The sequence below is a fragment of the Tachysurus vachellii genome, chromosome 16 (assembly GCF_030014155.1).
Source record: "Tachysurus vachellii isolate PV-2020 chromosome 16, HZAU_Pvac_v1, whole genome shotgun sequence".
NCBI lineage: Eukaryota > Metazoa > Chordata > Actinopteri > Siluriformes > Bagridae > Tachysurus > Tachysurus vachellii.
In genome coordinates, this window is record NC_083475.1 from 16,431,563 (window position 1) to 16,448,054 (window position 16,492).

The following is a 16,492-nucleotide window of genomic DNA, read 5'->3' on the forward strand; positions in this document are numbered from 1 at the left end:
TTCCTCTCTCGTCTCCTGAGTGAGGAGGATAATAGGATATGTGAACACTACACTGTGGCAGACATGAATGTGTAGAAAATACTTAAAAACTAAAGCATTGTATGTAATGTACATATTGAATAAAGATTGTATTTTGTTCAGGTTTTCTACGCAGCGTCTCTCTTGTTTTTTGTCTACTTTTGTTCAACACTTTGTAATGAATGGATGTTTGTAAACTAACTCCTTTATTCTGTAAGGAAATGCTTTATTCCTTGGTCACAAAAAAAGAAATTGTAAAAACACGATGCAACAGCAGTGACTTTTTCCAGTGTATCAGACTCCTGTTTTTTACCTTTCCTGAAAAGGCAAAGTTTTAACACAAGCTTATAAAATACATACAAAATAGTAAAATGGAAATTAAAAGGTCTAAATCACATTAGACAGTTTGAGACCATATAAATATTTTAAGGAGAAGTTTGTGTAAAAATGAAAAGGATCCTCCTGGTGGTCCAGCGGCGAGGTGCCACAGCCCAGGTTCGATTCAGTGCTGGTCCCAAGCATGGATAAAATGGGAGGGTTGCACCAGGATGGACATCTGGCATAAAATGTGTCCCAAATCAATCATGCGGACAAGACGATCCACTGTGGTGACCCCAAATGGAGCACCCGAAAATAAAATGGAATATGAGCATTTAACTGAAACTGATGGAGATGTGGGAGGATTTGTAGTAGCATTTAAAACATGAATGAACTTGGATTCAGGATTTGCTGAATTTTGAATTAATGTCAATTTTGTGTCTTGCTCATGAGACAAAAACAGAAGGGGGGGAGAAATTACAAGCCCCTAAACTGTACATGTGTACATCTCTTGCCCTGTAAGAATGAGGACAGTTGGAAAGGAAATAAAAATACTCATTATGTATTTAGAGGGGAAAAACTTCAGCTTTGGTCATTATGACTTGTGTTATTATTCACACCTGGGTTTTGTAGAATATAAGGAAAACTCTGTTGAAAAACATTGCTTATAAATGTTATATAAGTTAATATTAAAATATTTGAGGAGGTGAAAGCTGAACAGAATAAAGCGCTACGGTGCTGCTTTAGATAGAGGTCAGTGTTGTGCATTGTGGGTAATGAAGGAATCTGGGGAACAGGGTTTAAACATTGTGTGCAGGATAAACAGTTATCCATTGGTCTCCTTATGAAAAGTCATGGTCAATAAACTAAATATGCTACCAACATATTTAAAGATAAAAAAACAACACACTATAAACTGGTGCTATATATAAGTGGGGAAAAATAAGATCCTGTGGGGAAAATCCTTTTACAATACTCTTGAGGACGTAAATACAATTTTTAAAATGAAAGCAAAATGAATTACACCAAAACAAACAAACAAAAAACACAGCACAGGTTTATCTTTGAACGTCCTCCGTTAAGTTAACTTTAGTGTTTATTGACGCTCACTACACTCTCACTCACTCATTTTCTACCGCTTATCCGAACTACCTCGGGTCACGGGGAGCCTGTGCCTATCTCAGGCGTCATCGGGCATCAAGGCAGGATACACCCTGGACGGAGTGCCAACCCATCGCAGGGCACACACACACACTCATTCACACACTACGGACAATTTTCCAGAGATGCCAATCAACCTACCATGCATGTCTTTGGACCGGGGAGGAAACCGGAGTACCCGGAGGAAACCCCCGAGGCACGGGGAGAACATGCAAACTCCACACACACAAGGCGGAGGCGGGAATCGAATGCCCAACCCTGGAGGTGTGAGGCGAACGTGCTAACCACTAAGCCACCATGGCCCCCACGCTCACTACACTTGTGCCTTTTTAGCAACGAAAAATAATCAGTAGAAATTTAAAAGGAAGACTTGTAGTCCTTTTTCTATTTGGTTGTTTGTAATCTTTACATTGTCTTTACACAGTGTCATGTATATGGTATGACTGCTAATAACACTTTGTTTTGTAGTATACAAGCTTGGGGAGCTGTTTGGCTTGGACACTTTACAGGTGTGTGTCCTCCTCCTCGGGTATGTCGTCTTTGGTGAGGTTGTCAAAGGGTACGATCCAGCTGTCATTAAACTCTCCATTCAGTGCCATCTTCTTCTCCTGCATCTCGGGCTGCACCTCCATCACCTCTAGCGTAGGGTTGTCATGATAGCCATTCTCCACCGTCTGCATCTCTTCAGTTAGATGTTGCTGTGGAGGAGTTATGGACCTTGATGATTAAAGGTACACGTAGTGGAAGATAAACAAAATGATCTACTTGCAAATACATCTCATACCTCACTGTACATCAATGAAGCATGTTCTGCTTAGAGAACCAGCTTACTCATGGCTTGGACGGAAGGAATGAAAGATCAATCGAAAGAAATATAGAAATAAGAATTGGCTTTGATTTGAACGTTCAATTAAAACCACTGATGTGAAATGTAAAGCTGGCCTAAGCTAGTGAAGATTTATTTAATAAATACAGACTCATTCTTCATCCATGGTTATTATTCTAATCAGTGTTGCTTTTAATGGTATGTTTCACGTTAAAGTGTATTTTTTAGGGTTGGAAAATGTTGGACACTTCTAGTTAGCGTGTTACCTGGTTCTTCCTGTAGGATGAGCGATGGTAGCTGCAATAGACAGCAAAAGCAATAAGGAACAGTGCCAGTGCACCACATGAAGACAGGATGGCGATCAATGTCTCCTGTTTTTCAGACAAACAGAAAATATAGCATTTTAACATCGTATATAACATTCTATATTCATATTCATACGCATCACTATACCGTATTCAGATCCAGTCACTGTTATATATAAAATTATTTCTGCTTTATAGTCTTTAATTTGTCTCTAGAGTCTTTATAGTCTTTGCATTCTTACCATAATATTAATTGCCTATTTTTTTTATATGTGTGTATAATTGTGTATTTGACAAATACAATTGAAATTGAATTTTGATTTGATTTGAAATGCTGCTTTTACCTCATGGTATTTTTGATGAGTTACACAATCGTGTGTCTTACCATGTTGTTGGGAAGATTATTTGTTTCCACTGTTGTCTCCACTGTCGTCTCCACTTTTGTTATAACTGATGGATTTATTTCCACTGATGGATTTTTTTCCACTGATGGATCTTTTTCCACTGATGGATCTTTTTCCACGGATGGATTTTTTTCCACTGATGGATTTTTTTCCACTGATGGATTTTTTTCCACGGATGGATCTTTTTCCACTGATGGATCTTTTTCCAGTGATGGATCTTTTTCCACTGACGGATTTATTTCCACTGATGAATTTTTTTCCACTGATGGATCTTTTTCCACTGACAGATTTATTTCCACTGATGAATTTTTTTCCAATGATGGATCTTTTTCCACTGACAGATTTATTTCCACTGATGAATTTTTTTCCACTGATGGATCTTTTTCCACTGACAGATTTTTTTCCACTGATGGAATTGTTTCCACTAAAGGAATTGTTTCCACTAAAGGAATTGTTTCCACTAAAGGAATTGTTTCCACTAAACAGAAATAACAGAATTTAGTGAAGAATTGTAAAAATAGAGGTGAATTTATAGATTTTCAAAAAAAAGAAAAAAAACAATAATTGTCACATCCTCACAGATCAGTGTTATGCAGTTGTATTTTATAACACCATTTATCTTCTTTCCAACCATGTTGCAGTTCCCAGTTACATTGATTGCCTCTGTCAATTTTGCACAGATTTGCTCAAGGTAGTCCTGTGAATGAAATAAGTAACAGCTCTAAAATTAATGGCACCCTTCAAGAGAATTGCTCATACCTGACTGTAGATGGTGCTTTTATAATGACCCCATACATACTTCCAAAATAAACAAAAATAACTCCACAACACAACACAAAAACAAACTGTTGGTGAACCCCATGATTAAATTAAGAGCCCAGAAAAAAAAATGTATAAGAGAGTGTGGAAGAGAGACTGGTAATCTCAGTGGAGAACCTTCATTATATCTAAACTGGATACAGATAAAATGGAAACCAATTTTTTTATTTTGTACGGTCACTAAAACCGGACACTTGTAAATTTGGATTATGTAATTGGATTAAGCGTTAAAATAAACACAAACAACACCAAAACCAACCAACAAAAATATTGCTTCTTAATATTAATATATTAATTCTGTTGTGGATGTAGCTTGATGGAATGCTAAAATGGTGATCTTACCCCAGTGCTGTTTGCAGCTACGGCCTTCTGCAAGAAAGGAAATGAATTTCAAAATCAGCAAGAAGCAGTGACAAGCAGTGAGAATCAAACCATTTTCAAAATGATGTGTTTTTACATAGAAACAAAAATCCTTACGTTGAGTGTTTCTTGTTTAGGGGCTTTTGTTGTTACTGGAATTGTTGCTACCGGAATGGTGGTTGTTTCTGGAGGAGTTGTTATGATTTTGGTTGTTGTTGTTGGAGTTGTGTCTGGAGTTGCTATTTTGGTTGTTGTTAGTGGAGTTGTTTCTGGAGTTCTTGTTACTGTAGTTGTTGCTACTAGAGCTGTTGCTACTAGAGTTGTTGTTACTGGAGTTGTTGTTACTGGAGTTGTTGTTACTGGAGTTGTTGTTACTGGAGTAGTTTTTATGTCTGCAGTTGTTACTGGAGTTGTTATCTTGCTTGTTGTTACTAGAGTTGTTACTGGTGTTGTTACTGGTGGTGTTGTTACAATAGTGTTTGCTGGTGATGTTATTACTGTATTTGCTACTGTTATTATTACTTTATTTGTTTCTAGTTTTGTTATTTGAGAATTTGTTATTCCTGGAGTTGTCATAACGGATGTTCCTGGTATAGTTGTCTGGTCGGATCCTTTTCCATTCGGCAGCCCAACTTTGGCAACAAAAGAAACAAGATAATGTAATAGATTTATACACTTATACACTTAATAAGCACTATACATGTACAGCATTACATTTAAGCTTATTCGCAACTGAACCGAACCTGCTGGAAGAATTTTTCTATATGTTCTAATGAGAATACGGCATATTATGTTCCCATAATATATAAAATTACACTGAATATTTTGTATAAAAAAAAAAAAATTTGTTTACACATTTGTTTATTCATTATGTGGATTTTTCTTTTTAAGGTTTACGAATTATAACATTCATAAGCAATGGAATTCCATAAAACATTATATCATAGCAGGCATTACATAATCTGTGGTACCATCTCAACTTGGCAATGATATTATCAAGATTAAAAAAAAAAAAATTATTATGCTGCTGTCTGCAAAATCAAACATCAAAGAAAATTACTTAAAAGATAAAAGTATAAAAATAAAGGTTTTATAGCTATGATTGTCAGTTTCTTTTTACATATTGTGGAAAGGTAAAAGTTATACAGCTGAAACTTTTGACAGAACTAGCCAGCAGAAACTCAACCAGCTGGCATTCCTGTTAAATGTGCTTCAGAATGAATCTTGAATGTCCACCGAAGTAATGGTTTCCAACTAGGAAGTGGAATTTTATGTGGAGAACACAATATTATATGAAACATGGCCACTCTTGGAACATTGGTCAGCCAATCAAATCAGTGAATTGGAATTAGCTGTTGTTTGATCTGAACACACTTACCAACTGAAGGTGTTTTGGTGGCACTGGTTTGTGGAGTATATTGATCTTTGCTTTGAGATTCGGTTTTAACTCCGGTACTGGTGGCTGTGATGCTATTTCCTGTAGTAGGAGCAATGGTGGTAGCATCACTGGTGCTTTTATTTTCTGAATCAGGGTTTTTGGTGATTGTTGATGTTACAGTAGTGTTTCCAGCAGAAGTAGTTGATTCTTGTGTTTTATTTTCATCACCATATGCACCTTGGAGGAAAGAACCTATGAAAAGCAAACCATCATTAGTGCTTACATTAGAATGATTTGCAATATGAGTTGTCAGTTTGTGTCTTTCTTATTTGTAACCACACATATTTGTAAAATTCTGCTAGATTTTTAACTCTGTTATTAGACTATGAACGTATTCAGGGTTATGAAAGTGTTTGATATGATTGACCCCTTATTAATGGTGCTTGCAAAGCAACATTCTTACTATTGTGCATACTCTTCCGGACAAAACTTCGGCACGTAACTTGTCCCGCAGCTTTTGTCCTAGACCCATGAATGACGTGTCAAATCAACCGGATCATTGAGGAGAGGTGTGCTATGACTTTTATAAGCGATCCGAGTACCGGTACCTCCGGTACCAGGTATCAAAGTGGCCTTTTTTCCCATAGACTCCCATTAAAAACTTTGAAGGTTTATAACTCGCCAAGCTTTTGAACTATCTACACCAAACTCAGCCAGCTTCTTTAGGGTGATACTCTGAACAAACTTTTAAATTGGTGTCCCGACTGGCCTTTAGGTTGTGCTGCAGCCCCGCCCCCAATATATGCAAAATCAAAAAACTCTTTTACAACATGGACATGTGACATATCAAAACACTCAGAACAATGAGGGGAACTGCCTCACGTGTAATTTGATGAAGTCACTTGATGTCACGTGATTTCACGTGAAAATAAAAAATTTAGCACAGCATGGACATGTGACATATCAAAACACTCAGCACGATGAGGGGAACTTGCCACGTGCAAGCACCATTCACATTTTCTTCAGGAAATGTACGTTCTAGTTAGTACTTGGTCCTCTTTAACCTAACTTTGGATTTTAGGTAATAGTGTTAATATTTTTTATTAAGCATGATGCTTGGTATGTTTTCATTTATGTTAGGAGTTTTCAGTTTTAAGACTTTGTAGCTGCCAGGGATAATTCGGTAACTTTAATGCTTTTGTGGTTTCAGTAAAATGACCAGCTGTATTATTATTATTATTATTATTATTTTTTAATTGATGATAGAACGACTGTTTATAGCTGCTATAATGTAAGAGATGAGAGGAATGAACCAGTTTTGTTGGGGTTTCACATCATTATATATAATCTGAGAAAATGTGTACTGTAAATCTTTAATAAATTAAAAACATTTTTAAAAGAAGAGGAAAAAATTACACCTCAGGATATTCCATCACTGGAAAATAATCACTCTGGGGTGGAAATGTCTGCATCACACCTGCAGGTATTGGATTATTTATCTGTTACACAATGACTTGTCATGTTCTCTAATATCTACTTGATTAATTTATGATAAAAATGTTGGGTTTGGTTGCTCATCTCATGTGCTTGTAGCTGTAATTATGTTAAAGGTAGTAATTAGCATAGAGAATTAGTTTTTTTCACTAGATAATAGAAAATATTTAGAATCCATTTAGTCTATATAGCAATTCTATCTTGCTTTCCATTTTTATCAAGGTATTGACACATCAAAATTAGATGCTGAAGTGTATGGCAGTAGATTTTAGATGTTTATAATCCATGATCCATAATGTCTTAGTTTTCTTTCTTTCTTTCTTTCTTTCTTTCTTTCTTTCTTTCTTTCTTTCTTTCTTTCTTTCTTTCTATTCTGTGTATTTTCGATGTATTTTCTATTCTGTTCTATTTTGTATAGCAGCTTTGCTTTCTTGTGAAGTCTCTATATTTATAGTTCAAAGAACATAGTGAGCAAAACAATAAGTTAGGAAGTAACACACCTATTCTTAAAGGATGGAGGTCGGCCTCAAGAGACTGAGAAGAATGCCATGACCTTATTTTACACACACATATCTCATGACTCTTAATGCCGCACGTACGAGGACATTGTGTAGACAATCGACCAGGGTTTATGTGTATAATATTCAGCACAAGAAAAGATGTACTGTATATATTTAATAAACAAAACTACTCCATGCTAGTTTCATGCACATTTCATGTTATTATAGCAAAATAAATAACTTTAGGTTGATAACAGTAACTCTGCTTTGAATCACAATGACCCGTACTTGATTATTTTCTTATAATAACATATCCTGGTTGAGCAAATAAGTTGCATGTCTATTATATTCCATGATAAATAAATGGACTGAAATGAAAATTATTATTACTGCCCTTTAAAACACACTGCTCTTCATCACATTTCTGTGTTTTAAATGTATACACGAAGTTCATTCAGTTTCTTTGTATATTTATTCATATGGACTGTGAGATCTGTAATGTTTCTGTCTGTGGGTTTCTCCTACATCCCAAGCTCAAGACCTTTTGAAAAATAATATTCATAAAAATTGAATATGCTTATTTCTGTACAGCTTTTGACTGATACAGGGAGTGAACGCTTCCCCAAGACAGGATGCTCAACTCAAGGACACTGGACAAATGACTTCTCTCAGTAGACAGGACACTGGACTGGGCTTAAGTGTGAGAGCTGTTCTTTACTCTCATATCTCTCACACATCTCTCTTTAGTTTCTGTTCATATCTTCAATGATGACCCTCATTAACCTCACTATCATTAGCTTACAGGCCTGCTGATTGTGACTTTATCAGCACTGACAAGATCTAGAGACCAGCATCTTCCTGTCCAATAATAATCCCACCTGAGTCTCCGCTGGAGCTCAGCCCTCCGGAACAGTCTCAGTGACTTTAGTCTGCTGATATGAAAGACAGGAAACAGATGCACTGACCTTCCTTTATTTTTACTCTTCAGTGCTCTGCTGCTTTCCTGAATCTTCAAACACTCACACTGTTAATAGTGGAAAGACTCTCTTTGACTTACTATGGCTTTTCCACAATTCCACAACTGAGAAGAATAATAGTTTAATATTTATATTATGATGAATTATGTCACAAATAATACTTAGTATCGTGGGAATCTTTCTTTCTTTCTTTCTTTTGTATTTTTACATTATTCAAAAGATTAATTCATTTATTTTAGAGATATGTAAATATATAACTTTTTTTAAAATATGTAAATATTTTTCTAGGGGGCACGGTGGCTTAGTGGTTAGCACGTTCGCCTCACACCTCCAGGGTCGGGGTTCGATTCCCGCCTCCACCTTGTGTGTGTGGAGTTTGCATGTTCTCCCCGTGCCTCGGGGGTTTCCTCCGGGTACTCCGGTTTCCTCCCCCGGTCCAAAGACATGCATGGTAGGTTGATTGGCATCTCTGGAAAAATTGTCCCTAGTGTGTGATTGCGTGAGTGAATGTGTGTGTGCCCTGTGATGGGTTGGCACTCCGTCCAGGGTGTATCCTGCCTTGATGCCCGATGACGCCTGAGATAGGCACAGGCTCCCCGTGACCCGAGGTAGTTCGGATAAGCGGTAGAAGATGAATGAATGAATATTTTTCTAAGCTGGAATTGATGATTATTATGAGTTTTTTATTTATCATTTTAAGTTTAAATAATATTGAATAAAACATTTTATTGTATTTTTACATGTCTATTTACGTTTTTCTATTTGTATATATTACACTTTTTAGATACTACTATTTAATTTAGCTTCTTTTTTGCTCTTAAATAATTTACTTCTGTACAAAGTAAATCTTTTTTTATTACAACACTGCTGTTTTTTATTTATTTGTTTTTTAATTTTCTAGCAGTTTTGTAAAGCAAAGCAACGAGTTGTACATTTTTTTTTCTCCTGATATATTTTGTTTTATTAATTTTTTACAGAACATCTGAGAGTTAACTGAGATTAATTTGTAACCTTTGTCTCTCTGTGAGAATCCCAGATTTCTTCCTCTGAGTTTTTTCCAGCCTGCTGTTGACTTCTGATGAATCTGAATGTGTAGTTCCTGTCTCTAGCTAAGCCATCATCTGTCAAAGCATCATTATTATTGGACTATAAGAAGTGCTCAGGTGTCCTGATGGTGCAGTGGGTACAGAGTCCCTGGTTAGATTCTGAGCTTGGGTTAGTGTCCTGGTGAATTTTATATTAGAACATTATCCTAATTTGAGAACTGAATATTTGATAGATTCAATGCATGAACTAGAAAATAGCTGCACACTCAGATAAACAGTCATGTCTTAAATTTAGTCTGAGTGCCACCTTGTGTTACACACACACACAAATTATAGGGGTGTCAGTTTAAGGTAACACAATGCAATTAAGAATAAATGATTCTATAATACATTATGTTTTTTTTTTTTGTTACTATAGAGACCCTTACTGAATTAAAAAAAAAACTCCTCAAAATTTCTCATTTCTATGTGAATACTATTAATATTTCATTTCCTGGATTTAATCGGGTGAGACACTTTTTGCTTAAATAATCCTTTGGTCTTTTTTTAATACAAGAGGACGACCTTTTTAACACTATAAAATCCTGCTGTTAATGTTACTGCTGTTTTGTATAAGCTCTTTACATTGGCATGTACTTTAATATTTTATTAAATTAAAATTTGTGTGTTAAAATGGCATTGTATTGGTAAAATACTGAATTTAACGTGAAAATTCAAAATGTGTGTGTGTAAGTGTGAGTGTGTGTGTGAGTGTGTGTGTAAGTGTGAGTGTGAGTAAGTGTGCGAGTGTGAGTGTGTGTAATGTGAGTGTGTGCGAGTGTGAGTGAGTGTGAGTGAGTGTGTAACTGTGAGTGTGTGTATGTGAGTGTGAGTGTGCGAGTGAGTATGTGAGTGTGCGAGTGTGAGTAAGTGTGCGAGTGTGAATGAGTGTGTGTGCGTGTGTAAATGTGTGTGTGTTCCTCGTATGTGAAAACATACTTGGCAATAAAGTGTGTGTGTGAGTGTGTCTGTGTGAGTGTGAGTGTGCATGTGTCTGTGTCTGTGTGTCTGTGAGTGTGTCTGTGTGTGTGTGTGTGTGTGTGTGTCTGTGTGTGTGTGTGTAAATGTGTGTGTATGTGAGTATGTGTGTGAGTATGTGAGTGTGCGAGTGAGTATGTGAGTGTGCGAGTGTGGAAACTTGGTATGTTTCATCAGCGACATCATGTTCTGAGCGCATCTGATCGGCTTGACCCCGTGTGTGTGTGTGTGTGTGTGTGTGTATGTGTGTGTGTGTGTGTGTGTGTGTGTGTGTGTGTGAGTGTGTGTGTGTGTTTGTGTGCATGTCTGTGTGTCTGTGTGTGTGTGAGTGTGTGTGTGAGTGTGTGAATGTGTGAGTGTGTGTGTCTGTGTGTGTATGTGTGTCAATGTGTGTGTCAGTGTGTGTGTGTGTTCCTCGTATGTGAAAACATACTTGACAATAAAGTGTGTGTGTGTGTGTAAGTGTGTGTGTGTGAGTGTGTGTGTGTGAGAGAGTGTGTGTGTGTGTGTGAGTGTGTCTGTGTGAGTGTGTGTGTGTGTGTGTGAGAGAGTGTGTGTGAGAGTGTGTGTGTGTGTTCCTCGTCTGTGTGAGTGTGTGTCTGTGTGAGTCTGAGTGTCTGTGTGTGTCTGTGTGTGTGTGTGTGTGAGTGTCTGTGTGTGAGTGTGATTGTCTGTGTGTGTCTGTGTGTGTGTGAGTGTGTCTGTGTGAGTGTGTGTGTGTGTGTGAGTGCGTGTGTGTGTGTGTCTGTGTGAGTGTGAGTGTGTGTGAGTGTGAGTGTGTGTGAGTGTCTGTGTGTGTGAGTTTGATTCTTAACAGAATAAGTCACTTAATGGAGAGCACCTAAAAGCAATCTGTCTTTTTTATGGACATGCAAAATAATTTCAAAAGCCTACTCTAATTTTACTAAATGCAGGTTCTTGATGTTGCACATTTCTCCTGGTATTTAGTCTTTAGGCTTCTTTTCTCAGAACCTGTGTATGAATGCAGGCATGACTGTGAGTGTGTATGGACCGTATAGATAGTGAACATCCACTACAGACCTAGATGTGCAGCCGCAACATGTCCTTTCACCCTACAAACCTTAAAGCTAGTAACTTGCATTAGTGCACGCGAAAGTCCTGTCTCCAGTTCACACCATTTCTTTTCTTCTGTTGTCTCACTCTAGCCTCCCTGCTGTGATCTGGGGTCCTCATTCGCCCGTCCACCTCCCCAACGTCCCTCCCTTCCCTACCCTTCTTCCAGCAACGGTGTCCTATTCAGGCTAATTGAAGAGGCCTGTAGGGAGGGAGTTCTTTTATGGGGCTGAGTCACAGCTCAGGGAGGAGGAACAGGAGAAGACGCTTGTGAATGTAAAGATGTTTGGCAGGAATAATGAGATGGCAGGAGAAATGGAGGAGGGTGTGAAGAAGGTTAGAACAAGGCTTGACGGGGTCGACGGGTGTTTGTGTGCTTGACTTGGAACACATTCCTCACCACACACACACACACACACACAAAGCCCCATCATTAGAGTATGCTAATGGAAGTTTAGAGGCACTTTATCTTCATCGACAAAAACTTAACATCATTTTCCAAGCAGGTTTGTAGCTATTTATTCAGATTGGTTAAAGGAACGCTTCAGTGTTTTTCAACGTAATCTTTTGAAAATTATTTGTGATTTCAAAATTCAAGAATATCTAGACATTTCTCTTATGTGGAAAAGGTACAGAAATCTAAGTTTACTCAGTTTAATCTGATTTACAACAAGTCAAATGGCAGCTGTTGGATTCCATTAATAAATAATTAACATATCTGACTTTATTACATAAATTCGAAGCTAAAATTTTTATTATTACATGCTTTCAGTAAAGGTTATAGGATAAGACATTAGATATAAAGTACAAATAAAGCAGACTCCTTTTCTGAAAGGACAAACTATACTGAATGATATTATTCTGAGCTTATCCTACAAATATGTTTAACTGTAGAACTGTTTCAGAATTATTTTCACAATTCTTGCCTGTGATCATCTACGTCTGATCCTGGAAATTAGCTAAATATATTGGAATATTATTTAAAAGAAGAAAAAGAAAAAAAAAAATACAAAAAGTGCACCAATATAATTGTGCAATTTAACACCATTGGTAATGAATAATAATAATAATAATAATAATAACAATAATAATAAGTGTGCTTAGCTTATTTATTTTAATAATATTATATTATTAGCTGAAATATATTGCTTTAATTCTTTCTTTCTTAATGCTTTTTTCTTTATTAATAATAAATATAGAGAGGATGACTGCAGTGAGTTCAGCACAACATGTACATACTCTCTCTTTCTTTTTCACTCTCTACATGGACTGTGATGTAATCAGTAGAAGACACATTTTAAACACTACAACTTTGAGCCTTTATCTGTTACAACACATCCTGACAACGTATTTATCTTACAACAGCACTGAAACTTTCTCTTGAGCAGAGAAACTTAACTCTTATGGAAAATTACTGACTGTTATAAAACACTAGATACTCCTTCCATAAGCAACCTCATTACTTTTTTCTCTGTGAGAAAGCTGTGACCTTCAGCTCAATGCTTGTATCACTGATGCTTGACTATACAGACCAGGCACAGATGCTGGAAAGCAGAATATAGCCCATAGCCACACCTTCAGTGGAAAAAGGGATGTTGATAGAGAACTTTCCCAACTATTGTTCTCCATTTTCACAAGGATTTGTGCCGTCCAGTCCTGCCAGAAGGCTTTCATAACAAACCGTTGTCACATGAACTGTTTGGAGTTAAATCTGTGAGAACATTGAAATATAGCAAAGATTTATAGCAAGATTCCTGGAATCTGGACTGAGTCTGATTTCCCCACTCTTTCCAATGTCCAAGTTCACTCTGATCTAGCAACAAAGTAGTCTGTCCTCAAGCAGTTTCAGTACTGATATCACACCAATCACATCTATGGCTGATAATCACTTCACATGACTTCTAACCTCAGGTGTGTTTTGATCGAACATAGATCCATTAAGAAGTGATCGTAGCACCAAAAAACAAACAATTAGTCAGAGGTGCACTTCAGTGATATAAGTTAAAGCTGGTGTTCTGCTGCTGTACCACAGCTAACGATATTTTCATACACTTTTCTACAGCAAATTGCCAGTTATTACAGGGCCACAGGGAATCCTAGTCTGTCCCAGGAGACTTTGAGAACAAGGCGGGGGACATCCTGGACTACTGCAGGCACAAGCACACACACTCAAACACTACAGAGAAAGTAGAGATGTCTGTCAGCCTGTAACACATGTTTGTGGACAGGGAATGAAACCCCTGAAGAAAGAGAAGAACACTAAATCTCCGTTCAAATGAGGCGGAGACAGGAATCAAACCCACAACCCTCCGGTTTATATTTACTAAAAGCCTTGATTTTGTCACATATACATTACAGCACAGTGAAATTCTTTTTTCACATATTCCAACTTTGGAGGTTGGGGTCAGAGCACAGGGTCAGACATGATACAGAACCCTTGGAGCAGTGAGGGTTAAGGGCCTTGCTCAAGGGCCCAACAGAGGCAGCTTGGCAGTGCTGGGACTTGAACCCTGATCCTCTGATCAACAACCGCAACAACCACGAGCCTTAACCGTTTAAACCACCACTGCCCCTATTTATATATTGATTTATTTATTTACTTATTTATTAAAAAAGGCATTTTTATTTAATAAAGAATGTATCATCATACATTTATAGTTCATTTATAGTTACATTTACTGTCTTTGAAAGTTACCTAATGTTACTACTGTACTTACAGCACTTACAAACAATTGTTCCATCACTTCATCATTTTCATAAGCACGATTAATTATTACATTCAGAACACACCAAGAATACAACATCGCTGAGGGTTAGGGTTAGGGTTAGGGTTAGCAGCAGCTATGGCTTATTTACATTTAATCATTTCACAGACACCGTGATGCAGGTTAGAGTACAAACAGAATCACGGATCTTAGTAATAGACCTTCCAATGACTAATGTGGGATTTGAACATAGAACACTGTTACCATGTGACTGCTCACACAAACCCAATTTCCACAAAACTGGAGGAGCCACAACAGCAAGGAACATAAACATCCAACCTCAGTTTTTGATGACTTTAAGATGTGTCAGGTGCAGGTCATGTAATTAAGAGTACTCCTCAATCAGCTCTCCACCCACAGCTCTCAGACTGTTATCTTTAGTTTGGGCAAACATTGTGCCATTCCAGAAAGAAAAACATCAGAAAGTGTAGTTTGGCATATGTTGCACTTCTCACACTGCTTGATATGCAGGTTCTATAAATGTTCTTATCACAATCGCAAAGCTTTACACACACACACACACACACACACACACACATATATATATGATTAAATTTATATAAAAAGTAAGTCAGAAAGAAAATAACCCACTGACCAATGAGCAATAAGATAAAATATGTTCAAGACCACGTGTAGTTTTCAAATCGCATGATCGTTTTTTTTTTTCCAAACATCCTTTACTTTTTTATCTGCTTGATTTGTGCGTATGTTATAGACTAAGGTCTCTGAGACTTCTCTGTTCATCTCTAGCCACTTCAGTATTGCGTAATGCGCAATCATGCATTTAAACAGGGATTTAAATTTAGCTTACCTAACATAAGGATAGTCCACAGGATCCGCATCTTGGTGCACATGTTGCTTCTGTTGTTGTGTGGGTTGCTTATCTCAGAGAGAGAGAGAGAGTAATAAAGGCTTGATGATGATGATGAAGGTGACACGCCGCCTTGGTGCACCTTTTGCTTCACTAGTCTAAATAACCTCTGAGCGCTCAGTCCGAAGCCAGAGCCCTTTTGATCACGGCTGCTTTTTCGTCTGTGTGTGTGTGTGTGTGTGTGTGTGTGTCTCCTGAGAAGGGGGATTTGAGTCCGGAGTGTTTGAGGGTTTCCTTGGCTGCGCACTGGCTGCTGGTGCTATTTAGAGCGCGTGAGCAGTTTTCTGACCCAGAGAAACTTTGCCTCTGTGTATGTTCTGCAGTCTGGACTGGTCTGACACACACTCCCACTCACCCACCCACCCACCCACACACACACACACACGGCTCTGCCCACTAGCTGACACTACCGCACTTATTACTATGCAAAACCTTGGACGGCTTTAATAGCTTTTCAATAGACTCCACCAGACAGACTGCGGGCGATGAATAGCTAAAGAAATGATATGCGAGCTGCATCAGTGAACTCTGCACTCTGTGCATCAACCTCTCATTTATTTTCCACACAAAATTGCTGGATAGGAAATAGCCATACATTCACCATGGGGAACAACAAAGTCTATCTATCTATCTATCTATCTATCTATCTATCTATCTATCTATCTATCTATCTATCTATCTATCTATATAACATACAGTTATGCCCCTGTGTATATGTAAAAGTTTTAAATGTTAAAATATGTTACTGGACGGTTAATTGGCCCATAAACTGAAGTGAGTTCTGTGCCTGCTGTCAGTCTGAAATGAGCTGCATTTATCAGCAATTTCATGAGCATTACATCGTATCACAATGAATACGACGATGCATCAAAATATAAATCAATAAAAGAGTAATTCACACTTACAGTATGGACCACAGTCCTCAGACTTTATTACTCAAATTTTAAAAGCAAGAGCATACAAACTAGGCAAGGTCACAAACTGACCAGCTATGGGTTACATTTTTGTGAAAAATACGTAGGATTTCCAACTATGTGTATATACGTGTTATATCTTTTCTTTGTTTATTAATAACAGGACAGTCTTATATAAATATAATATTCATGCTCTCATCCTGTTAGTAACTGCTGAAAAATATTTGCTTTCAGTCAAAATGAAT

The 16,492-nt window shown here is 37.4% G+C and overlaps 1 protein-coding gene across 5 annotated transcripts; it reads right to left on the minus strand.

The window, feature by feature from the left end:
- Nucleotides 1-207: 207 nt before the first annotated feature.
- Nucleotides 208-15,674, minus strand: podxl (podocalyxin-like). Of its 5 annotated transcripts, none has more exons than XM_060889547.1 (8): nucleotides 15,274-15,673; nucleotides 5,590-5,841; nucleotides 4,329-4,843; nucleotides 4,194-4,217; nucleotides 3,612-3,729; nucleotides 3,014-3,510; nucleotides 2,590-2,694; nucleotides 208-2,195 (listed from the first exon to the last, which is right to left on the minus strand). In XM_060889547.1, exons 1-8 carry the CDS (start codon nucleotides 15,314-15,316, stop codon nucleotides 2,001-2,003), a joined length of 1,749 nt encoding a protein of 582 aa, XP_060745530.1. In that variant the 5' UTR covers nucleotides 15,317-15,673; the 3' UTR covers nucleotides 208-2,000. The 5 variants fall into 5 exon arrangements, with proteins under 5 accessions (XP_060745530.1, XP_060745532.1, XP_060745531.1 ...); XM_060889549.1 differs by having other exon boundaries at nucleotides 3,014-3,474; nucleotides 4,194-4,220; XM_060889548.1 differs by having other exon boundaries at nucleotides 3,014-3,492; nucleotides 4,194-4,220.
- Between the last annotated feature and the right edge of the window lie 818 nt (nucleotides 15,675-16,492).